This window comes from Cenococcum geophilum, assembly GCF_001692895.1.
Source record: "Cenococcum geophilum 1.58 unplaced genomic scaffold K441scaffold_39, whole genome shotgun sequence".
NCBI lineage: Eukaryota > Fungi > Ascomycota > Dothideomycetes > Gloniales > Gloniaceae > Cenococcum > Cenococcum geophilum.
This window is the reverse complement of record NW_027137597.1, coordinates 1,403,072-1,428,858: the sequence shown is the minus strand read 5'-3', so window position 1 is coordinate 1,428,858 and position 25,787 is coordinate 1,403,072. Positions and strand designations below refer to the sequence as shown.

At 38.6% G+C, this 25,787-nt stretch overlaps 2 protein-coding genes across 2 annotated transcripts; one reads left to right on the top strand and one right to left on the bottom strand.

Moving 5' to 3' along the window:
• Positions 1 to 3,578: 3,578 nt before the first annotated feature.
• Positions 3,579 to 3,740, bottom strand: K441DRAFT_574815 (uncharacterized protein; the record flags this gene model as incomplete). The annotated part of the gene is made up of 1 exon (XM_067644118.1): positions 3,579 to 3,740. A coding segment is annotated over one exon (162 nt), but the record flags the coding sequence as incomplete, so codon positions are not given.
• A 1,706-nt stretch (positions 3,741 to 5,446) lies between these two features.
• On the top strand, positions 5,447 to 6,676 carry K441DRAFT_664799 (uncharacterized protein). The gene has a single exon (XM_067649405.1). The coding sequence runs from the start codon at positions 5,730 to 5,732 to the stop codon at positions 6,522 to 6,524; it is 795 nt and encodes a 264-aa protein (XP_067500994.1). The 5' UTR covers positions 5,447 to 5,729; the 3' UTR covers positions 6,525 to 6,676.
• Positions 6,677 to 25,787: the final 19,111 nt, after the last annotated feature.

The window sequence follows — 25,787 nt, the reverse complement described above, 5'->3', positions numbered from 1 at the left end:
GGCCCTTGTACGAGGCCACTATCAACGCAGTTCCTAACGCCTTTCTGTGGCAGTCGACCTTCACATTCTTCGTCTGCAGAAGCTCTGTGACCACATCTAGATCTTCTTGGTGTGCGGCATGGTACAGAGGGGTGCGACCTTTATCATCTTGGGCGTTGATGTCTGCTTTATATGTGATCAGTTTCTTCACCGTGTCTAGGACACTCCCTTGTTGGCCGTCGATGGCCCAATGCATTGCCGTGAACCCATTCCCGGCCTGAGCATCCTTTTCCAAAAGACCTTCGCGATCCAAGACATCGAGGAAGTCAAACAAGCCAAAGTAACTGATTATATGTGTGGAACGAACACCAGTGGCCATGACCACGTGACGGCTGAACAGGAACACCTGAAAGGCGAGCAGCATATTTTGTACTTTCTGGCACAATTCAAGCAGGCGGTTCAGAGATTCGCTCATACTTGACCGGGTGTGACAAGCCCACTGGGTAGAGGCAAACTCCAGCAACGGATTATCGCCCAGGCATGTCTTGAGAGGACTAGGATCGTAAAGAGCAAGATAACTCCGTGGCCCTTCCGAAAACCTGTCGCAGCATAGATATGACAAACAGATCTCTGCCAGAAGGGCATGATCACTGGTCTTCTCCAATGCAAGACGTTGGTGCGGTTGATCGCCAGTCGTTAGGTATTCGTAAACGGAGGAATGGGTGAATCGAAAGACACGCGGGTCCTCGTCCATCACCACGAGATATCTGCAGATGCGAATGATTTCTTTTGGACTGCGCTTCAATCCATCTAAGAAGTCCGTGTCGAGTCCATTCTTGGTTGTGTCCATGGCGACAGCCTCCAGCAAGGCGTCCACTGCAATTGGTCTTGTCGCGTGGATGAGCAAGGTCAAGGTCTTTCTGGCAATTATTCGCTCGTTTGGGGCTTTGGAGAATTTTTCCATGATATCCTTGTAGACGTCCTGCATTCCCTTCGGCAGAGCGAGTCCATTGACATAATTAAGGATATTAATGGGCGCCGTCTCAGTGATCATTTTCATCTGTAAAGAAACCCACAGGAACCTGGTCTAAATTTAGTATAGCATATTTTAACATGTACGGTCGAAGAGCGAAATGAAGAAACACAAAGCGAAGGGCTACTGACATTCCATTCGCATGTTCGGTTAGATTTTCCAGGACCTCTTCCTGCCAATTCACGTCGTATAGAGGGTTTTCAATGCGCAATTTCTCGAGTTTACTCCGCACGAAATATCGGATATCATCGACGTTATCCCTGAGCCCGATCTCGATGGTGTGAACTTTAGTCTGCTTGTCAACCGTCCTGATTTTTTTAATGCCAATCGTATCACGAGAACTGATGAGAATCTTAAAACGGGAGAGACTGGAATCTGGCTGGTATTCCCCGATGAGGGTGTCAATCAGCCAGTCGCGATTGTTCCGGTCATATTCGTCCACAGCATCGACGACGATGTACACAGAAGACTTGGCCTCGTGCCGAAGATAACGGAACAGAGACGCTTGAATCTCGCTTTCAAACTGATGGTCTTTGGTGATTTGGGTCGGAGTTTGCACCGCTTCATGGTTGCGACGGATGATTTGTTTCGCAAATGTCCGCAGGAGAGTTTTTCGGTCCTTGAGTAGAAGATCGGTCGCGCTGATGTAGAAATAGAGCAGATGGATCTCTTCCCGCTTATGAAGCTCATCGATGATTCGGGACCTACACCGCAGATGGGATTAGCCTTTTAACTGGCCTGAGGGCATTAGCATAGCAGCATCACTCACACGAGGGTTGTCTTGCCGCAACCAACTACTGCGTGGTTAACCCAAGCACCCACCAATCCAGTCCAAGGAACACCAACCCTGGCCATGGATCCAGAGAACAGAAGTCCTCACTTCCTCTCGATCCCATTCCTTAAGCTCGTCCCTTTCCAGAATCCAGTCACAGGTCCCCAGTTCCCGATCTCGCTTGATTTGGTCATGGCGAGTAGTGTAGTCTTCTTTATCAGTCGCTTGGGAGCGTCAGTGAGCTTTTCTTTGGGCAGGAACAAACAGGTGATGTACCGAGGTTAATGTTACCGAGGTTGATGCCTACCTCGAGGCCATAGTTAGTAGTATTTTTGAAATAGCTGGACAAATTCTGGGCCATGTTTTCGATGTCAATGGGCCACCGACTCCCCGTGATCAAGAAAAAATGTATATCAACGATTGATCTGACTTGCGAGCCCCAAAGCCATAACAACTATTGATAAATACATGACCTGGTGACTTGCTGCGTGACCAGCGTGGCCAGCCGTGACCAACGTGGCCAGCCGTGGCTAGCGTGGCCAGCGTGGCCAGCGTGGCCAGCGTGGCCAGCGTGGCTGGTTCAGCTCACCGAAATAAACAAATAAAGGAACAGCATTTTCCTCTGGCTGTCTGTAGGACGAAGAGCATCAGCAGTCATGATTTAAATCTGAGCTATTGGTATAACTAACGTAGCTTATGGGTTTTTGACGGTTGGGGGGTTTTTGACGGTTTTTCTTACCGCTTGCCTATTTAAGTTTAGCGACTTATACTGCCGCCCCAAGAATCAAAACAATTAATTCCTCAATAATGCTTGATCTATATTTAAGAAATTTACCATTAACGTCACTATGCCCTACTAGACTCGCAAACCTGATGCGGACCAGAGGATTAAGTTAGAAATTACTGGCTTCAAGAATGGCCTCTATAAAAGCCGGGAAGATGCTGCAAAGTCTTACGGCGTTGACCCAAATAAGAGTATGGTGCAAAAAAGGTGCATAGAGGCGAAAAATTCGCTTATTTTTTCTAAGTCATTTTGCGTGCATTTTCAATCACGCCTACGTACAAAGTAGTCCCAAGGCTTAACACTATACCAAAACTCTAAACAATCAATATTTTGTCGCCAATCCTTGACATTTAATAACTTCCTTGCACTTCTCCTGCATATTCTTAATATATTTAAGTGCCTAGCATAGATCTAGCTCGTCCCAAAGGTCCTAAACTACCTGCTTAAGCTCCTTAAGCGACGTTGGAAAGGGCTCTATCTGTGCAATCTATGCCTTTATCCACAACTAGACCTTCTTAATAGGATTTAGATCTGGTGAGCTTAGAGGCCAATTGTTACTAAATCCTTTAATACCAAGCCTTTTACGAACTGCCTTTGCTGCCCCCTTGTAAACCGGCGTACTATCTTCCATAAATATAGTATCGGGTTCCATATCTTTAAGGAATGGGCCAACTACTGCCTTTTTTTAGGTTAGTAGAGGTTTAAAATAGCAGAGAACAAATACTTACTTTAAGGACCTGCTCTGCGTAATCTCTGCTATTAATCCCTTTCTTGCTATGTCGTCTCTCCAAAAACACAAGCTTGGACTTCCACCTCTAACCAATCGCTCCCTATACTATAAAAGACGTCCTCCCTAAGCGAAATACTGATTGTATATAATTAGGATAAGTCTTCTCGCCGGTCCTTCTTGTAATATATAGCCTTCCTTACTCGCCGGTGATAAAGCTGCATTCGTCTAACCATATCACTGTTACCCACGCGTTAATTGACCAAGTAACGTAACGTTAGGCCTAATTAAGGCGCTTTTGTTGCTGTTTATTGCTGATAAAGGGACGTCGACAGGCTATACAGCGATAGTAGCCGTGCCTTTGGAGTGCGCGGCTAAGGGTATACCGTAAGGCTTTAAGATCTAGTTGCTTAATTAATCGTGCGTAAGTCATGCGTCTACCGTACTAGCCCTGTCAAATTAGTTATGTTACGTAGCGGACAGCTCATTCCAAGAGCTTATAATTGCGTCCAGGTGCTTTATAGCGGCGATTGCGTTTAGATGTAACGATGCGACTGACTGCTGATTGAGATATTAACACGCCGTGCTCAGTATTCATCTTTTTAACGATTTGAGGTTGTAAAAGACCCGCATTGCTGTATGATCGGACCCGTACACGCGTAGGGGTCCTAAAATAGCTCTTTGGAGCCGGCCCACGGGCCGGGGAGCTCATTGTCGCGTGTTAAAGCTTGAAGAAGTTAACGCGGTGGTAATGTTTTGGATTTTTTAGGCGGTCGTAGGTGGCAGTATACACAGTACGCAGGCATGATTAGTTTTACCGCAAAATGACTTGGAAAAAATAAGCGAATTTTTCGCCTCTATGCACCTTTTTTGCACCATACTCTTACATTGCGCAGGCGACTCAACGGCAAACATAAATCTCACAAAGTCGCGCATACTCACCTGCAACGACTACTACCCCCTGCGGAATCTGCGGCCGTGCGACAGTGTATATACCTTGCAAATGCCGGCTTTTCTGCTTATGAAGGCAATTGTTGCTGCTAGAGAGGCTATAGAGGAAGCTAAAAAGAACGCCAAGGAACAAAGGAAGCAATCTAAAATTAAGCGGCAGGAGGCAGTAATACTATATAAGGAAACAGGTTAAGGCACGGAAGGAGGCTCGGACTGTCGCATTAGAGGCTAAGAGGAAGGCAGAGCAACACCAGCGGCAGTTTCGAGCAGCGCTGCTGGCGTCAAAGAAGGCACAGAAAGCTTTAGAGACTGCATCTAGGATAGCGAAGAAGACAGCTGAGGCACGAGAGGAATTTAGGAAGGCAGAGGATCAAGCTGCGTCAGCTAAAGCACTTGCGATCGCTGCGCAATCAACGGCAAAGGCATCTACAATTACATTTGAGGCAGCAACGGCTCACTTAAAGGCTTTAATAGCAGCTGCAAAAAAGGTAGATGAAGAGGTTAATACGCAGGTAGAGGCAGAGGACGGCGAGCAGAGCAATTCAAGCGACAGTGAGGCGTCAGATGAGGACGTTGGCATGGATATGGGCAACGTTCGAGTAGAGCTTCCAATACAACCACTATAAAATGTCGCGATAGAGCCTTGATTATGTGAAACTAAAGCTTCATTTTATTAATATTGTAGATAATGCTGCATGATGCCTTTTTTTGGGGAAATGCCTGTAATTGAGCATTTTGAGGCATTACTGTAGTTTTGATGTTCAAAACCGTCAAAAACCCATAAGCTACGTTACATACTATAATTGGGTGTAGAGCCATGATTACCAACTGCCTGTATTCCAGTCATGGTACCGCCAGTGAAGCGCCCAATTGCAGAGCGAATGCCTTGTCAAGGCAACACTGCGGCTTCGTCGAACGACCAGCTTGATAGCTTCGTCGCAAGACCAGCTTGATCGCACGACTGGCTTGATCGCATGACCAACGCTTTAAACACTTTTACGAAACAGCACTATTCTAACTATGGGCACTATATTCATTGACATATTGTTAGCGTTACTGTACCCTAGATAGACTGGCAGCAATAGCGACTTACCGGCCGGGTGGAAGTGGGCCTCGATGTTGTCGGGGTTATGCCCGACTTGCAGTCCTTGGTTACCCGAGCTCGTGAACGTGGACGTGATGGTAGGACAGGCCATATCGAGTTTGCGCAATTTGTCGCTCGCCGTGGACTAGAAATCCAGGTTCATAACAAGGACTGTTCCTCGCCAGGCTATTTATAGCTTTGCATGCTTGGACCCCGCGCGGCTAGAGTTCAGCCTGACATCTATTGCAAGCAATCTGTTCACCCTCTAACGCCTGACAGCAAGCTCAAGAGCTGAGGTTCAGGAGCATTTAGTCTTACCGAGGACTGTATTCATTACTCTTCCACACTTTGCCTTGCCGCCTACGCTTCCCATCCTCACACCTATTCCAATCAGAAGGTATGGCAGAAGCTGCTGGCCTTGCCGCTAGTGTCATCGCTCTTGCCGGACTCTTTAACAACACTGTGGAGTGCTTCGAATTCATTCAGCTTGGCCGTAACTTTGGAAAGAACTTCCAGACGAGTCAGCTCAAGCTTGACAATGCAAGACTACGTCTGTCTCGGTGGGGCTGTTCTCTGGGATTAAACGACAACATACAAGATGTGCAGTCACTGCAAGATTGCTTTGGTTCGCGTCAAAACATCGACCAGGCCGACGCTTTACTTGGTCAGATTCTCGACTTGTTTGGGGAAGCTGAAGGTATTTCAGACAAGTACAAGAGTCGGATAAAGGCCGATGATGACAGCCTTGCAATATGCAATCCGCAAACGGATCTCGAACCTGCAATTGCAGATCTCCATAACACAATGCGGCAACTCTCAATCGAGCGACAAAATCGAACTGGTTTGCGGCAAAAGGCAAAATGGGCATTGTATGAGGAGAAACGCTTCAGAAGGCTAATTGAGGATGTCATCGAACTAGTCAACGACCTCGTAGAGCTCTTTCCAGCCAGTCGCGCACTCCAGCAACAACTCTGCGAGACAGAGGTGTCCACGGTCGGTGCTAACGAAGGCATTTCGGTACTACAAGAGATCGCTGCCGAGCAGGATAAGGCTTTAGAAGGGGCTCTTGCTAAAGCCGCTAATGATACACAAGGGTCACAAAACGTTATGTTTTCGGGCAGCAATAACACTGGCTTCCAGCTAGGCTACAACTCTGGCTCGATTAGCGGGTTTACCTTTGGGAAAGGCAGCTAATCGTCATCTGTCTATAGGCGCAAACTAAAATCTATATTATTAGGGATCTTCAGAGGTTGAATAAAAATATTTAATAGTATCTTCATATCTTTCAAGGGATACTTCTTACCCTTAGCTTAGATATATTATAGAATAAGTACATAACTGCATAAGCATGCTTATAAGTAATATCTAACGAAAATTATATATAAATTAGCATAAAATGTCGCCACTACAAGTAGGGAGGGCGGCCGACCCGCTCCGGCTACACCCTTGTGAGATGGCGAATTCTGTAAGAGGTGAGTTGGTTAACTAGAGCATGGCCAAAGTTGAGTTTGATCGCCAGCCTGCGGGGCTAAGGTTGGCGCGCTTGCTAAGACTTCGCACAGCTATAGAAACTTGTAATCCTATTCGGCATAGTGAAAAATATAATAACTATAACATATGTAAGCACACCGGATTCTTGTGCTAAGACATCTTATCCGCCTTATAAAGGCACTTGGCCAATAAAGTACGCATTTTGGATTTATCTGCGCGAAGGAATCTACATTGCGTCTTGGTAAGAGAGTTCGATGCGCTTATATAATAGGGCTTTAGATACTTAGCCGGATATACTATATTCTATACAATGCTAAGTGGCTTAGTCTATGGCGCTCTTCTAGAAGTATCCATGTACAGTTATATGCTAGCTATTTTTGGCAGCCGGGCTATATACGTTCCTATTGTGCCAGCTGTCCTATACCGTCTCTTATCCTTCTCCTATTACTACTATTGTAGATATAGACCGAGCCAGCTAGGTGCTAGTGTAAGGTCTCCCTTTAGATATACCTAGGATATATACTACATTAGCAGAATGGGGCGATGTTCCCCTCTCTATACTTTACTATCGTGATTAAAGACGACGCTTAAGAGAGGAATTAGCCTAAAGCTAGCAATACCTTACCCTAGAGGAAGAGAAAGCCATTATAAGATTTTTATTACTAATGTCTAATCTTGGGCACCCTGTGCGAATTAAGTTTATTTATTCGCTAGCCTTTAGTGTCGCCTATTATTAATCTATAGATAACCTAATTAAGCCTCTAGGTAAGAACTAGCCCTAAGCCTTTAAGAAACGCTATCTGGAACTTAAAGCGAGGCGAGTCAAGGCTATAGACTGGAAGCGCCACGATATATATATATATAATAAGGTTATAGAGTGGTTTGAAGTAATTGGTAAAGTACTATAGGATCTAGCTATTTGGCCGGAAAATATATATAATATGGATAAGACGGGAGTCTTGCTAAGTATGCTTGGCTCCGTTAAAGTCCTTATAGGTAAGGATGATATATAAGACTATAGAGGTGTAAGTATTAAGCGAATAACGGTAACCGTTATTGAGTGTGTTAGCGGTAATAGTAGGTCGCTGCTACCTCTTATAATCTGGCCCGCTTTAACTTACTAAAGCAACTAGACTACGTACCTAACCCCTAGATGGTATTACGGACATTCTAAAAATGGATATAATGACTTAAAGATTAGCTTAGAGTGGCTTAAGCATATTTTTAATCTTTAAACTAAGGAACTGGCGAACGGGAAACCACGGGTCCTTATATATAACGGCTTCGGGACCTACAAAACCCTTAAAATCTTAGAGTTTTGCTTTAAAAACTATATTATTTTATGTCGTCTCCCCTTTTACACCTCCCATAAGCTCTAGCCCTATAACGTTAGTGTCTTCGGACCCCTAAAGACAGCCTATCGCGACTAGGTTAAACGACTAAATTGAAGTAGTGTAGATATAGTTGGTAAGGAGTATTTCACTTCTCTATATAAGCCTATACGGGACAAGGTATTAACTAAGAGGAATATTATGGCTAGGTGGGCCGTAACTAGTTTATTTCCGTTTAACTTAGAGAGAGTGCTTAGAGGAGTATAGAAACCCCTAGCTAAACTTACTGTTCCAAAAGCCAATAACATAGGCCCTTATCTGCAAGAAGAAGTACTATAAATACCTACTATGCCTGTATCGCTAGTGATAATAAAGGCGCTTATATTATTGCAAAACCTAATCTAATAGGATACTTATGCGCTTAATAAGATAAGCAAACAGTGTCTGTAAAGGCACGTATAAAAGCTCGTAAGTATGGCTAAGATATCCTCTATCTAATATGCCCTTCTTTAGGATTAAAACCGATTCCTATTAAAAACAAACAGCGAAGTAAGAGTTCGCCAATTAACTAGGTTAATAGTCTTAGGAAAGGCGAAAGTAATAAGCTATAAGGACCTTAAGGAGGCATAAGCGAGGTATAAAGTAAAAGACAAAGCTACCATAAGTAAGGGAAAACGCGGTCGTAAGCGTAAGTATTAAAAAGTAATTTATATTATCTCCCTCTAATCTTAGAGAGCTAGTGGCTATATAATATAATATTGGGGAGGCTAGGTATCTAGCCTCCCTATAATACCAGAAGGTCAATTCTTAACAAATCTTAACACTCCCACTCAAACTGATTAGGGTAGGTCAATAGCTCCTACTTAAACTAGCGGCGTAAATATAGCTCCCACTTAATCCTTATGCGGATTTAGATAAATAATAAGACTTCCTTTAGGCCTTATTAAACCTTAAAAAACTCTTAGAAAAAAAGGGAAAGAGTGCCTTTATAAAGTTACAAAATAGATCTAGTTCTGCATCCTTTTCTTGACCGTTATTATTTATCCATGCGACTTCTTAAGATTCGTGCGTCCTTAACCCTAACGCGTTCCTAAAATCGACGAATTTGTCTTTTAGTAGGGCTTTGGTGAGCCTATCTACTACCTATTTTTTAGTGGGGATATATTATAGGTCTACGTCTCCTTTAGCCTATCTTTTCCGCACGTAGTAGTGTTAAATTGCAATATGCTTTATTCTGGAGTGGAACTAGGGGTTCTTAGCTAGGGCTATAGCGCCTTAGTTGTCTCCGTAAATAATAGTCGCTATTAGCTCTTCTGACTTAAGTAGCTCCGCTAGAAGGTTCCTAAGCTAGATGGCTTCCTTAGTGGCTTGTGTTTCTCCTATATATTCTACCTTATAGGAGGATAATGCCACGACTAGTTGCCTTTTTAATGACTAGCTGATTGCTCCGCTTCCAATATTAAAGATATAGCCTGCGGTAGAGCGTTTAGTCGCGATGTCTTCCGCCTAGTTTAAGTTGGTATATTTAACTAGTTCTTCTAAGGGACCAGAGAAGTTTAGTTCTAGGTTAATAGTACCTCGAAGGTATTGGAAAATTCGTTTTACGGCTTTAATATAGGGTTCTCCCGGGTTGGTCATGTAGCGGCTACAGACTAACACCGCATATACAATATCTGGTCTAGTCCCTAGTATGGTGTACATTAATGACCCGATTGCCCTAGCGTATTAGTTCCGGTCCGTTTTTATAGCTATAAAGCCTTCCTTAGAGGGTTTTAGTTTATTAGTATCTATAGGGGTTATAACTGGTTTACACTCCCATATACTAAATTCTCGTAGTACTTTTTCAATATACCCCTTTTGGTGAAGCCAAAGGGAGCGGGTTAGTTGGTCTCTGCGTACTAACATTCTTAGGTAGTAGGTATAAGGCCCTAGGTCGGTCATCTGGAAGCGTTTACTAAGGGCGTCTTTAATCTTTTATATTTCGCTTTTATTGGGGCCTACTATTAGTAGGTCGTCTACGTAGACTACTAGGTAAATGTGACCTTTTACAAATACGCCGAGGTTAAATGAGAGGGGTAAGAAGCCTAGGCCTTTTAGGAAGAGGGCAAGAGTACAATACTAGATTTATGGTGATTGTTTAAGTCCGTAAAGTGCCTTATTTAGTTAGTAGACTCTTTTTATCCTATCTTCTAGCCCCGTTGGTTGCTTAATGTATATTTTTTTATCAATTGCTCTATACAGGAAGGCTGTCTTAACGTCTATTTGTTCGATTTTAAGGTTAAGGGCAGCGGTAATGGCGAAGATTATCTTATAGCTTATTGGTTTAACTACTGATATAAATATCTCGTTATAGTCGACGCCTTCTTATTATTTAAATCCGCGTACAACCCAGCGGGCTTTATACCGTAGTATTTCACCATTTAGTCCTCTTTTAAGTTTGTAGACCCATTTCCCTTATAAGACCCGTCTATTTAGAGGGGGGTCGACTAGGATCCACGTAATATTGTCAAGTAGGGACTTATATTCGTCCTTTATGGCTATAAGCCATTATTTTTAAGATATATCAGCCCTAGCTTGTGGCAGTGTTTTTAGTTTAAAAGGTTCCGTTACGGCTTTTGCCGCTTCTAAAAGCGCTGTAACGAATATGTACCTCCTTATTAAGTCCTCTAAGTATTGGCCTTTGGTTGCTCTTATTGATATTTATAGCTTAGGGTGGCTTTAAAGTGTCTCGCCAGGTACTGAGTGTACGTTCTCTATTTTGGACGGTGGTTCCCTACTGTTAGGGTCGGTGTTAGTTTGGTTTGACGATTTACCCGTATTTTGTGGGTCTATTTCGTCGTTTCTTTCCGGCGTTTTATTGCCATTTAAGGGGCTTACGCCGCCCTCCCTTTTGGGTAATGTTTCCCTTTTAGGTGATGTCTTACTAGTGTTTTCCCCTTTAAAGGTTTTGGAGGATTCGAGGTTCTATAGCTAGGCTAGTGACTTATTATCTACTAGATTTCCATCTTCCCTACTAGTAGGGTATAAATCTTTTATGTGAGACACTCTTAGTTATTTGGGAGCCCTACTAGGACCTATAGGGTCTTTAGCTAGTCGCTTATTTAACCGTTTTTGTGTCTCCCCTTTAGTACTCGGGGCGCCTAGATAAGGTCTGTTTTCTATAAATATAACATTTACGGAGTAAGTGATTGTGCTATTTTTGGTTAGGATACGGTAGTTCTGACTCCTTTAAAGCCGAGGAGTTTGTACGGCATTGTTTTTATATTAGCAAGTTTTCGCCGTTTCTTTTTAGGTTTTAGTACTAAGCAGTTATATCCTAGTACTTAGATAAAGGATAAGTCTGGCTCCTTACTATACTAGGCTTTATAAGGTGTTTTACTAATATAAGCGCTAGGGCTGCGGTTATGGATTTTTATAACAGAGATAAGTATTTCTGGCCACCATTTCTTATATAGATTTGCTTTTAGCAGCGTAGGGTAGAGTTTATCTATAAGGATTTTGTTTAAGCGTTTAGCGGCTTTATTCTGTTAGTGCTGCTCTATGGCTATAACTTTAATATTAATTCCTCTGTCTGCGTAGAAGATATGGAATTTATCTAAACGGTTTTCTCCTCCCTAGTTAAGTCTAACGTGTTAATAACGGCGTTCTAGTCGGGAGTACTTTTTTATAAAATGTTGAAAATAGCGGAAGAACTCGCTTTTCTTAGTAATGGGGTAAGCTTTAGCTATTTGCGTATAGTTATTAAGAAACGTAACCTAGTATTGGCTTTAGTCGTAGCCTATAACGGGGAAAGGGCTAGCGATATTAGTGTGGATAAATTTAAGTGGGTAAGTTCCTGGTTTGAACTTCCTTTTATATGGTTTTTCTTTTATTCGTCCTTGGACGCATAAAATGCATACGTAGTTATCTAGAGGGGGGTCTATTCCGGTTGATATTGTTTTAAGTCTTTGTAGATTTTACTCCCCTAGGTAGCCCATTCTTTCGTGCTAAATTTTATGCTATACGGTAGTAATTATATAGGCGGTTAGTCCTAGGGGTGGTTTTAATTATTAGATATTAAATGCGTATAGGCCATAGAGTAAGGATGCTTTAAATTTTGTTTTCTTTATAATAATAATTATATCGTTATCATTAAAACTTATTTTTACTCCTTTTGCCCATAGCTTTAATATAGAGATTAGATTAACACCCCCTTCTAAGACGTAGAGAGTATCGTATAGGTAGAGGTCTACGTTTTTGTTATTAATAAGGTAGGATAGTTTTATTATCCTAATCGCTTTTAATATTGCCCGCGCTTCTATAAAGCCCCTTAGTAGTCTGCCGGCGTAGCTTTATAGTTCTATAAAGTCTTCTTTCCGGTAGCCAGAGTGGTGGGAGCAGCCGGAGTTGAGGAAGAAGGTCGCCGTGAGGTTTATGTCTATATCGGCTGCTATAAGGTGAACGGCTTCTATGCTATCTAATATAGCGTAGCTTAGACCTGCTATTAGTTCGTTTTCGTTTTCTTTTATAGGTTTATCGTTCCTACCCTTAGGTCTCTTGTTCTCCTTATTATAGGAGTTACTTTATTTCCTTTTCCTTTCCTAATACTTTTCCTTATGGTATTTTCTTTTGAAGTTTAGGTATAGTCTCTAACACTCGTCCTTTATATAATAGAGCTTATGGCAGTGTGTGCAACTTTTTGTGTTTTGGGTATTTTAAGGGATTGCTAGTAGGGCAGTCTTATTGTCTTCCCGTCCTCTTATGTTCTGTTCTTCCCTTTCTGCCGCTTATATAGCTTTATTAAATATTACAGCTGCTTTTATAATCTTATTCTTTTCATTTCGTTCTGGTAGAAGGGAGTGTTTTTAGTGGAAGGAGGTTAGGAATATGTTGTAGTCTAGGCCGAGTCCTATTAGGAATTTGTTAACTAGGGAGATTTCACTAATTGTGTAGTTAGGGTCGAGCTCTATAATCTCTGTTCGTACTTCTTATAGCTTTTCCGCATAGCTTATTACCCCCTTATAGGTATCTAGGGTAACTTCCTAGTACCGTCTTTTAAGATATTAGTAGACTGCACTTCCTATTAGACGAAAGCGTTTTTATAGCTTAGTAAGGATTTTATCTATATTTTCGATTTCTTTAACTTCCCTCATGGCGTTGTAACCGAGTCTGCTTTGGATGATACTATATGCTTATTCCTGTTTATTAAGCTAGGTATCTAACTTGGTTTTATATACTGTCTCTAATAGGGCCCCTTATTCTGGTCTTTTTGCGTTCCGTTTAAGTAGGTCTTTATACCCGTTTATTAATAAGTAGAGGCGTATCTGTTTAATAAACTCTATTTATCCTATAGTAGATTTCAGCTTCTTTATCTTATCTAGCCCTCTAGTTCCTTTTTTAGCAGTGAAATTTATCTTTGCCTTAACTGTAGGTGTCTTTAGTAAGACTGGTAGAGGTTTCTTAGGCTTATTAGGGATAGGTTTAGTCGTTAAGGCCTAGGAGGAGGTTTAGGATGTTTGGGGGAGATAGGTAAAGGTAATAGTAAAGGTAGAGGTAAGGTGTAAGCGATAGTAGGTTTAGGAGGTTTAGGTAGTTCCGCTAAAGCTTTAGGTAGAGGGTTAGAGTCCTTAGTAGTAGAGCTAGAGGGGTTTAGTATTTCCAACCCTTTAAATTTAATAGATTTGTATATAGTTTTAGAATCCTCTGGTGTATCTAGTGGGATAGATATAGTAGAGGTCTTAGAAGGTAATTAAGGAGGAGTTTAAACCTTAAGGCCGAAGAGTTCGTTTAAACTGGCTACAGAGAGTGTACTATTAGATATTAAAGAGTTATCTAAATCACTAGAGTAGACGGGTATAGTGCTAGGGTTGAAGTCTTAATCCTTAAAGTCTTCTGTAAAGATATAGGTGTTGTCTTTGCTAATGTCCTTAACTATATAGGGGTAAAGGAAGGTATTAAGGAAGCGGTGGAACCGTGCTGGTTATAAGGGTTAAGGTCTTAATTGGTATAAAACCGGTCTTCTGGGTCTTTGGCGTAAACGTTAAGGAGTTGGTTTCTTTACTGTTATAGTGGTTTTTGACTGGATTATATAGTTATCTTGGGTTTGGAAGCACGGTTGTCCTATAACTAGAAGGCTGGTATAGGGGTTTAACGATTTTTAAAGAATTTAAGAGGTTGGGTTTTAGCGTCTTAGCGCCTAGCCTTTTTATAAGGAGTTCTTCCAGGCCTCCTTTTTACCGTATTTCTTATAATATTAGGTTTTTGGTAATATATATATATATTACAAAGGTGCGTAGCGGAAGACAGCTATAAGACTATAAAGTTCCTCTAGAATATATTTTTAGTGGATTATATATTTAATTATAAGGTACTATAAGACTTGGCTTATTTATATAATCCGGGCTTATAACCTGTTAAAAAGTGATTTATATTATTTCCCTCCAATCTTAGAGAGCTAGTGGCTATATAATATAATATTAGGGAGGCTAGGTACCTAGCCTCTTTATAATACCAGAAGGTCGATTCTTAACAAATCTTAATAGTAAGAGTCCTGCGCCAGAGGAAGAAGTAGAGGCAAGTTTATTAGTGCTAAAGGATAAGGTGGCGCAGATAAGTAAAGTCAAGCCCGTAAAAGCGGTAAGAGTGCCATAGAGGGCACCGGTGGCGAAGATATATTAAGATAAGTATTATTGCTGTGTTATCTTACTCTAGGGGTTGCGCATATTATATATAAACAAAGTAAGGATAGAGTTGTAATAAGTAGATGTTACTTTAAGATATATCTAGTGGTTATTACTCGTCCACTAAACTAGCGCTATTTTGCTAACTGCTCTAAGCGTCCGCATAGCTATAGGCCTAGTAGCTACAGGCTTAGCTTACCGGATAATATCTGTAAATTACGTGGTAATAATTATGTATAACGTGCGGGGTTGTCTTACACTAGCTAGGATTGGAAACTTCTTTAATTAGAAGTAGCGACCGGGGTGGCGACCTTGTATAAATTTATACGCCACAGTAGACATAAGGCTGAGGATAACTTTATACTATTGTAGTAAGGTTCTAAGGCTCGGATAATATCGTTTTATAAGTATTTTAGAGTGGTAAGAGCTTAATAATAGTGCTGTTAGGAAGAAACTGGGTTTCGCTCTAATATAAGGCTCTCTACAAATTAAGCGCGAAGGCAATAATACACATTGTAATTTTTAGATTGAATAAGTTCTAGATGTTTAGAAATAGCTATAGTATATAACTAATATAGAGTTATAGTGAATATTAATATGTATACAGATTTTAAGTTGTTTAAAGTTAAAGTACCCCTCTATTTTCTCGGCCTAGTGGGTTTCTCAACCTGTAGGGAGGGATGTTACTACGTTCTACCAGGCCTCTTCTTTACAAATCCTTAAGTATTGGGTATTTGTGATGAATAAATACCGCAATTAGATTAAATAAGCTTTAGAGGTTAGAAAAGATACTAAATATATTAAGCTAACAAATAAATCTAATCTATCTTATTATTGCTATCCTAATTATTATAAAACTAAGGATATCTCTAGTAGTATATTTAGTTAGATCTCTAATATCTTTCTAGTCTCTTTAATAAACTCTTCTAAATTCTCTACGAGCTAGATACCGAACCTATTATAAATAATCTGCATATTACCGCGTCTCTAGTAACCTTTAGGGTAGTAAACGACCATTTTGTAACTAAGAGTATATAGACCAAGCTTAAGAAGGCTAATTGGCGATATGCTATTCTTATTAAAGAATATTGCGATAACGTTAGCGCGGTCCAAATAATCAAGCTTCCATTTAACATGCTCGCGGAACTATAAATTAGAAATTTCCTACATCCAATCTTTATATTAGTCATTACGGCGCGGATTAAAAAAAGTAATAGGAAGATGTAAGAGGGATGACGTTACCTTGGCTTGCCAGTTAGTAGCAGAACCTATATTAATGCTGCTAGTAAGGTAAATAGACTTACTACAAATAGGCAGACGGGCTAGTGGCTTGCAAATCGTGTATATAGCAGTTTCCGAGTTAGCTGACAACGTGCTTATAATTACGCAATATTAGTGACTAATGGATAAACGAAACCCAATCCTTGGAATAGGTAAAATAAGAGATTAGTTAGCATAATAAAGCGATAGGTAATGAAGTGTCTGTTAAACACAATTTAATATAAGGTATTACCCCCATTAATAACTATTATATTGAGGCGATGTACTTTGCTAAGCTGCTTAAGACAATTTAAGGGTCCTAAAATAGGGACCCTACTATAAATAACTCCTTGGGGTGCCCTAAAGCAGACCCCTATAACTTAAAATTTAAGGTTAAAATAGAAATTAGAAATAGTAAAGGGATCTCTTACTATATATCCTATAAATCTAGTAGGTTTTGGAGTTGTAAATTACACTCTATAGTTATTTCGACCGTAACTATATACCCTTTTATGGATATTAATGCTCTCCTTTATATGACTTCTATCGCTCTAGGAAGCTTTGCTACCGCGGCGCCCCTTTATTCCAATACTACAGCTATAATAGGTAGTGGTCCGCTGAACAGTGGAGTACTAACTATAATATCTGCGGGTGCGATTAAAGAACTTCAATTAGCGCACTTCCTTGAAAATTTAGAGGCGTCCTTTTTTAATACTGGCTTAACGGAAATTATAAAGTAGGGAACAAATGAATATCCTAATAATGCTATTGATGTTATTAGTAAGATTGCTGCTGTAAGTATACTACTACTTTAAAGTCTAGAAATATTACCTAACACTCTTATAGTAAGAAGAGGTCTACCTTAAAAGCCTTACAAACTTACTTAAGGCCTATAACATACCATTAATTTCTCCTTATAATTACTCCTTCCTAATAAATTTGACTAAGGGGTTCTTTAGACTTACCTATCTTATAACCTTAGTAAGTATTAGAGCCACTATTAGACTTACTAAACGACTTGCAGTTACTAATCCTCTGCTTTTAAGATTGGTATTATTAATACTTACTGTTAAATTCCGCTATAATGCATTCTTTCGTCATATCTAGGACGAAGTACCTAATCCGGCTCCATTTAACACCGGGATTAGCGATATATAGGCGTATAATCTTGCTCTTTTATTTATCGTTCCTAGATCTTGCCCGGTTGAAGTCTTATTGCCTATTTTACCAAGACTAACTATTATATAATTAACTGGCGGAGTATTTAGTAACAGCACTAATAGACTATTAGAGAGTAAGTTTACGTAGGATCTAATGCAAATGCCATTTATTGCTGAAGAAGGCAAGCAACTTTTCATTAGATGGGTTAATTAGCTTAACGTGCTAGTATATATACCTCTAAATATCACCACCCTTGGGAGGGGGACCGCTTATATGCCACAAGAAATAAATAGAGTAACTTTCGCCGTAGTAACAGTACAGCAGCCTGATAATATCAATGATCTGACTCTTGCAACAATAGTAGGGCCGGTTATTATATTACCTTCCTAAAAGAAAGTAGAAAGGTCTTATTATATCATTATACGAAGTTTAGGTTTTTTTGTTTTTCTAATATTTTAATATTTAAACTATAGAACAGGTAAAGTAGTAAGATTCTCGCTATATAGGTGTATAATAAATATAAAACTTTCTTCTTACTTATTAGCCACGGTTTTGTAAAGAGCATAAATAGCAAGGCTCGGTTTGTTTAATCGTTACGTTAAAGTTAATAGCACTTTCTTATGCCATCACTAAGGAAACTTATAATTTGTTATAAAATATTTTTATTATTCTAAGGTGTTTTAGTTAGTATATTATAAAGGCTCAGTTAAAAAAATAGAATCTATTAATAGGTAGTAAATGAGAATTCTAAGATGAGGTCTGGAAGAAGGTCGAGGAAAGGTATTACGGCACTAGTAGAAATTGGTAGAACTTTATAGTTACGTGACTAGAGGACCGCATAAAAGAACCCTACTTTAGCCAACGCTGCTCTTCTTCTCCTTTCCTTTCTCTAGCTTTAGATCCTCGTTTATAGACTACTATTTATATAGGCTTGCGCGTCCCTTTTGCCGTGCTCGTACCTTAATTAACTAAGTCGCTAATAAAAGGACACGTCTATATATATGGCGCTAAGGCTCGGCCGAGCCCCTAACTAGGGTTTATAACAGTGCCGTAATATATATAATAAAAGTTTAAAGGCTTATTAAATATTCTAGTGACTTATCTTTGCATAAATCGGCGCCCCTTAGCCTAATCTATCTGTAGTATAGTTAGTCTTTTTATATAAGGGGGCTACCTAAGCGGGCTGCCGGCACGCTCCCTATAAGTTTATAGCAATATAGTAATCTTTACAAAAATAGTGTGGATACGACTATAAGCCGTCCGCTCAAGATTTAAGAGTTAGTAATTGGTAATAGAAATAGGTAATAAGACATTCAATAAGACATTTAATAAGACATACAATTGTAAATAGTGGGGTAGTAAGACATTAGGTTCTAGTCTTAAAGATAGTAGTAAGATAGTAGTAAGGAAATCTGATTTAGTTTAATAGAGGTGTATATATACATCTAGGGCTTAATAACTTTTTTTCTTAAATTAGGGACAACTGCATATTTATAGCAGGTAAGAATGTATATAGGATTAATATTTCACTACTAACTAATAATATCTATAGATGAGCTGTCCGTTACTAGGCTTGCTGCAAAACTATACCAGGACTAACTTTAAGGCTTCTATTATGTATGGCGCGCTTCTAATAATGTAAATATATATAAAGAGCAAGCAGTATAATAATAAACACAGTACCGGCGATTACTATACCCGTAACTCCCCCGCCTTTTAGAGGTTTAAAAGATAAGTATTTAGAAGCTTTTTGTCCTCTTATAAGAATATTATACCTACTTTCTATTTAGAATACACTTCTATATTATAGGGCTCGACCTACTCTAGACTCTAGAACATGGTTTTATATATTTAAATTGCTTTCTTTTAAAAGGCTAGGAATATTCTGTACGTGAACTCTAAAACAGGGCTAGAACTTAAAGAGACTAATTAAAAAGAACAATGTATTTATACCTAGCCACGCCACCCTTACCCCTAATAGCTAAAAATAGGGGACCTAGAAACGGGCTCTATGGGTTTAAACACTATACCAACTAATAAGTAGACTAGTTTTAGGTCCGCATAGAACCCAATTATAGTCCTTGGTTCTGGCGACCATTAAAATTATTCCTATACTAGATCTCTAAACATTAGGTAATAGTTAGACTAAATTCTTCTCCCCCTCCTTTATACCCAAAACAGGCCACTAAATTTCGCTTATAAATATGGTAGTTGTGCTTAAAAAGGCTTTAGGTATTTCCCTAAGCTTTAAATAACTAATAATGGACTCCCTTAAGCGGGAGAAATTTCGTAATATAAGGAGCAGCATCACTATTAGTAAATTAATCTTAATTAGCTAGTTTATCTAGCCTAGGTGTAAGTTACCTATACTACTCCGAAGGAGGATAGTAAAGTATAGCGTCTATCCCTGGGTCGCGGAAAACCCACCGTACCGGAAAATATAAGTGGTACTTTGACTTTAAGCAACTATAACTCTGTGTATACGTCGAGCTTTACTATAATTCTATACAAGTCGTATGCTGTGGCTACCTTTAAACATTTGGGGCCCCTCCTACCTATAAATTACGTTTGTATCGTCGCCTTCGCGCCTAATTCGCAGCGAGCCTCCTTTTATAGCGTAACAATGTCCCTTTACTACAGTACCACTATTAAGCTCTTACTACTTACAATACTTATATTAGGGTCTTATCTAAGCCTTAAAGCCTTATTACAATGGTGGGAAGTTATCATTAGCATTATATCTGCTATAGCGCGCAAGTTAAAGTACCCCTTATATATCTCGGCACGGAGGGTGTCTCGGCATATAGGGAGGGACAGTAATAGCTTTTTAAGCTTTGCCCTCTTATAGATAGTTAGTACCAATCTCCTAAATATTACCGCTCTACTTAAACACGTATACGCGACTTAGATCCTTATTAAGTTACCTCTTTCCATTAGCCTCGGAAGAGAACAGTAGATTTTATTTCGCGAAATATATATTATGTTAATCAATATAATTAATAGACTACGGTTATAAGGTAGGATATAGTCTTAAATAATACTTAGGAGGAGGAGGCAATTAAAACAGTAAGTAAAATCTTCGACTTATTAGAAGTCGTTCGCCTAGACTATATACGCTATGCCTTTATGTCTATAATATGCTTATAATCTTAAATTCAAGCAGCACTAGGAGCTCGGCAATTGACCCTTCCGTTATTATATATAAATACGCCGTTTCCGTTTTCTTCCGTTATACTATTTATCTTCTCTATTAGTTTTGTAGAGTATACGGACATTTTATACTTCTACTTACTAAGATTAATAGTAGACTTTTTAAACGTATTGGGAGCACCTATTGCATAATTGTAAGTTAATTCCAACGTATTGCTGTTTAAGGTATAGTCTAAACAGGAGCTAAAGGCACCGCCACTGCCCCATATTAGCACATATTTCTACTTTACTTCTTCCCTCCTTTCCCCTTAAGTAGTGGATTGGAGACTTACTTAAATAAATACCCCATATTCCCTATAGCATTTATAATATATTAATCTAGATTTACGCTTAAGGGTATAGGCTCAGCATTAACCAATAAGCACGTAGCGCTAAATATATTGCCCTTAAAGCTAAGATTAAAGCAATCTAGGAGATAGAAGCTAAAGACGGTGTCTTAACGCCGTGCAAGGGTTGGGGTAATGGGGGATAAGGAGACAAGTTAAGAGATAACGCCGAGAAGGAGAGCGGAGCTAAAAGTTCGTAAGGGATATATTGCTAGGATTGTAAATACGTTATAGGATAAAAGGTAGTAAATCTCGGTTTCGCGTATTTTTTTTTTAGGGGGGGGGGCGGATTTTATATAATTACTAATGAGTTAAAAACGGACGTCCTTTTATACTCGCTTAATTATCATTTAAGCATCTATTTATAGATAGGATATAGGGATTAAATAATAGGAAGGACAACTAATTTTAAGCGTGGCTATAAAATATATCTTAAAATAGAGAAGCATTTTAGGGATATTAAGGGGGCCAAATATGGTCCCCTTAATATAAATAGCAATAGGGAAATATCTTTAGCTATATTGGTTCCGCGGTCTTATCTAGCTTACGTGGCCTATTAATGCCCATAGAGTAACCCAATTAGGACGCTTAGCTATATTAGCTACTATATATAAGATGACGGTAATTATAAATGCCGATAGCTAAAGTAACGTTATACTAGTTCTTATTTAAACGTCCGAGATCCCTAAAAAGGTATTACGCGGTTAAGGCATTACATTTTCGCCGCTTATGCTCAGTTCTAACTATAAGGGACTTAGATGCTGCTAATTATTTATATATATTTAAATAAAGTGCTAACTAACCTAAAACCAAACGCTATAAAGAACTGCGTACATTCTAAGCTATTTAAGAAAATTTATGCTTCCGCTAACTCACGCCGTTAGTAATTAGACCTTCCTAACACGGCCTTCTAATATATTACGACAAAACATCCCTATAAAGCGCCCTTTTTTTTTACCGGTTATACTCCTAGTTCTTAATTAAAGTGTTTTTTTATAAATAGCTATCACAATCTCTAAATATGACCTTTAGCACCCCTAATTTCCGCCTCTATTGCCTATCCTTCGTTCTTATAATATATTTTTAAATAACAGCTAGTATAAGAGTAGTCAGCAGTGTTATCACAATAGTATAGTAGAGAGCTCCTAAATATAATCTACTTACCTTACCTTTCTCTATCTCAATCTCGGATAATAGTTTCTTAGTCTTTAACTAGAAAATATACAAAACAACAGCAGGTATAAAGAAAGGGATATAACATACCATACCTAATACTAAATAAATTACTACCCTTAATCGAACGCTAAGCCTTAGAAGAATAGCCGCGATATAAAATAAGCGGCTAAATATTAAATAGAAGAATATAGTAGCTAAGATAAGCATCAAAACCAGCCCTATAATTAAGCAGTCCTAGATATATATAGAAGTGACTTTCGTTAAAATCCCTTCTAGAGATTAAAGGTCATTAAGTTAGTCTCTAAGAAAGCTTTTAACCTCTTCTAGCACTATATTAGAGAGAGTTAATGGCAAGTCATCATATGTCATATTATAAGTAAATCCGACACAGAATTATTTCGTACCTAGTAAGCAATTTTTAGGAATTAATTCCTCAATAGCTTTAGGAATGGCTGTAGCGGCAGCGTTTACGGCGCTTTGCACTTAGCTGATAGCACTAGAGATGGCCGTCGCAACGCTATTAGCAACACTTATAACTTCGGTCTAAAAAGATTAAAGGATATCTCGCTCTAAAAGGGCGCGTAGTATAACGAAAGGATTATCTAGAGGTTTAATAGTAAAATTAAACTAAATTTAAGAACCTATTAGTTAAAGCCACTCGTAAAAATCCGGATAGAGAGTAATATCTTATACTTAAGGTTATAATACCCGCCTTTATGTTGCTTTCCTTATATAGTACCTACAGCGCTAGAACTATATAATAGATAGCGGCAAGTATAAAGGTAACTAAGACACCTCGCTTTAGTTATATTCCTCCCTTTACCATAATAAGAGGATAATAAACTTTAAGAGAATGCTTTAAAACTAGTTATATTGAAATAGAAATAGGCCAGTTCCTATATAAATTCTTCTAATACTTATACAAGAACTTCTAGTCCTAAAAATAGTCCTAAGTGATATAAAAATAGCTAACCTATGGCGATGTAACGGGGGCCTAGAATTAGGCCCTTTCTATTTTTTTTATAAATTAATATTATTAGATAATTTTACAAAATCTATACTAGAAATATGTATATATTATACTATCTCGTCTCCTTATTAACTAACAACATCTCTAATTATTAGTATATGCATTTTCATTATTATCAAACGCCTATTACGGGCTATAGCCTTTACTAGGTCTTAACCTATGCTCCAGAACCGTTTAAAAACTTACATCTATTATTTTTCTTATTAGGTTTTTAATTGGGCCTACAAACAATAACTAATGGAATTAAGTGCCTTAACCTAAGAACCCCTACCGCAATACTTAATGCTTAATAGCAGGAATGACGTAGACGGCGTATTCCTAAACATTACCATACGTCTACATAATAATATCAATTTAGGTAGCGAGTCATTAGTGTTATTATATAATAACGGCAGTTCCGAGGAAAGAGTTTTACTTAGGTCGTTAAGCCCTAGGAAGTACTTACTTAAGTAAAGCGTTAATAGCTAGGAATCTTCGTAAATTATAACTACTTACTAGTCTAAAGTTAAGGATATATCTCTTTCTTAAGTTAGAGCGCGAAGCCTAACGCCTAATTACTTGTTATATTTTTAAAGCAGTTCCTATACTTAGTGTAACTAGGACGGAGAAAAGAACGCTTTTTATCCTATACTCTTTTATTCCCACTTTATATGCTTACTCGCTCACTCGCTCTTATAACCTTCTAAATATCTCTTGTTCTTATAGCGAATTTTATATACTTAAATTTTTCAACTATCTAAATTACTAGCTTAGATTGGGGATTTAACTTAACAAAAGACCTCGCAACCTCCTAGAGGCGCTTAGGTCTTTAACTCCTCTAATAGGAGCCCGATTAAATTAAGCCCTTAAATATACTTTATTACGCTATCCTAAGCCTCCCATTAAAGTTGCTGGTTAGTATTCCTAAGCCAACTTACTTCTTCCTCTGCCTACTACCTAAGCTCTATCTCTATAGATATCTCATCTCTTAATTTACTTAACTCTTAAGCTAACCTAGCATTTTCCGTTTATAGCTTATTAATTTTTGCACTAAAGCTAACCTTTAGGTAGTTTAGCGTCTATAAGAAGTTAGGAAACCTAATAATTTAAGATATCTTGTATACATTTACCGATATTATAACGCCTTGCGCTTTTATAGAGTTTATCTTTATAGTAGCTATAACCTATACAGCCTTAAACGTTATGCCAACTCCTTTATATAATTCCTTATAAGCACCAATAAAATTATCGCTTATATTTTTTAAAAAAATTCTTAAGAATAGTTCCTCCTTTTCTAGTAGCACTCTTTAAATATAAGGATCGTCTAGGCCAGGAATAAGACGGACTTATAACGGCTCTATTATAATTTCTAACTTGCTCCCTATAGAAGCGTTAGTTATAATTAAATAGAGCTTGTTCGGTCTTACCTATATATTTTAATAATTGCTCCTAGCACTTGTTCCTCCACTTTCCGCGTTTAATATTGCTCAATTATATTAGAGCCATTTTAGTTTATACCTCTACAATCCGCAAAAAAACAAATAAAAGATATATTTATTTATTTAAACCAAGTAATATAAGGCTAGTTAGCTTAGTATAAAAACAATATAGGTTTTAATAGGATGTGATTTAGGGCCCTAAAACTAGTCTTAGGATACCTATTTTAAGTAGGGTACCTTTTTTAGGAACCTTCTATTTATAGTATAACCAAGATACACTATAGGAAAGACAATAGCGCAACATTTTTAAGAGGCAAGTGGTAGCAATACCAAAATTAGCGTAGGTCTATATTACTAAGGGTATAATAGGAATAGATATTAAGGTTAGAGTAGGGTAGGGAACAGACCTAGCCGGAGACACAGATTTCACCCTAGTCAACCTATCTAACCGATAACCCCTAGAGGACAGAAAGCTTCAAAGGTTACAATTTATCGCAGCCTCGGTTTTTATTTATACTGTCTTACTATTTTATAGGATTTACGTAATAGAGTTGCGTAAGGGTATGGCCCTAGTATGCTAGTGGTTTATTTAGGCTAGAGTAGAGTAGATTCGGCCCCGAATCTACTCTAATACACTACTTTAAATCCAGTAGGCCACTATATAGGAGTAGCAGCTGTCTAAAAAGGCAACAGTGAAGCCTAGATATTAAGCCTAATAATCAAGGCTTCGCTTTATAGATAATTGCAACATTATATCTAATATAATCTTTTCTATCAAGCATAATATGATTAAAAACAATAATTAAGTTAATGAATGTCAGGTTCTGTGGAATTTTACTACCCCATTCTCTTAAAAACCTCACTTAGACAGTTAGGGCAGCTATATACCCTGTCCGCTAAATCCTCGGACACCTATAGTACATTAGTTAGTAAAGCTGTTTATAATCGCACTCCTTATTATCTAGGAACTTTACGCCAGCGTAATATTAATGCCAATCTACTAAAGAAATCGAATAGTTAAAAACAGGAAGGTAGTTGCTTAGTAAATCTAAACTAATACTAATTATGTAATGTTCTAATCGCCTACTATGAATAAAGAAAGTCTAAAATATCCCATAACGTCCCTTAATCTCGATCTTCTCCCTTATATAGATTACTAACTAAAGCTTTTATACAGTTTCTGGTATATAGACGTCCGGATTAGCATCTATTCTAGTAAGGCAATCCCTAGTAGACTTCTTTATCTTATTAAGAAGAGCCTCTATCTTATTATGGAGAGCCTTTATCTTATCTATAGATGTAAGACCCCTCCTACGCAGATGCGTAGCTACTGATATGGCGATAGCCACAATTGACACTAGTAGTTTTGTCGGGGTAAAACCTATCCTATCTATC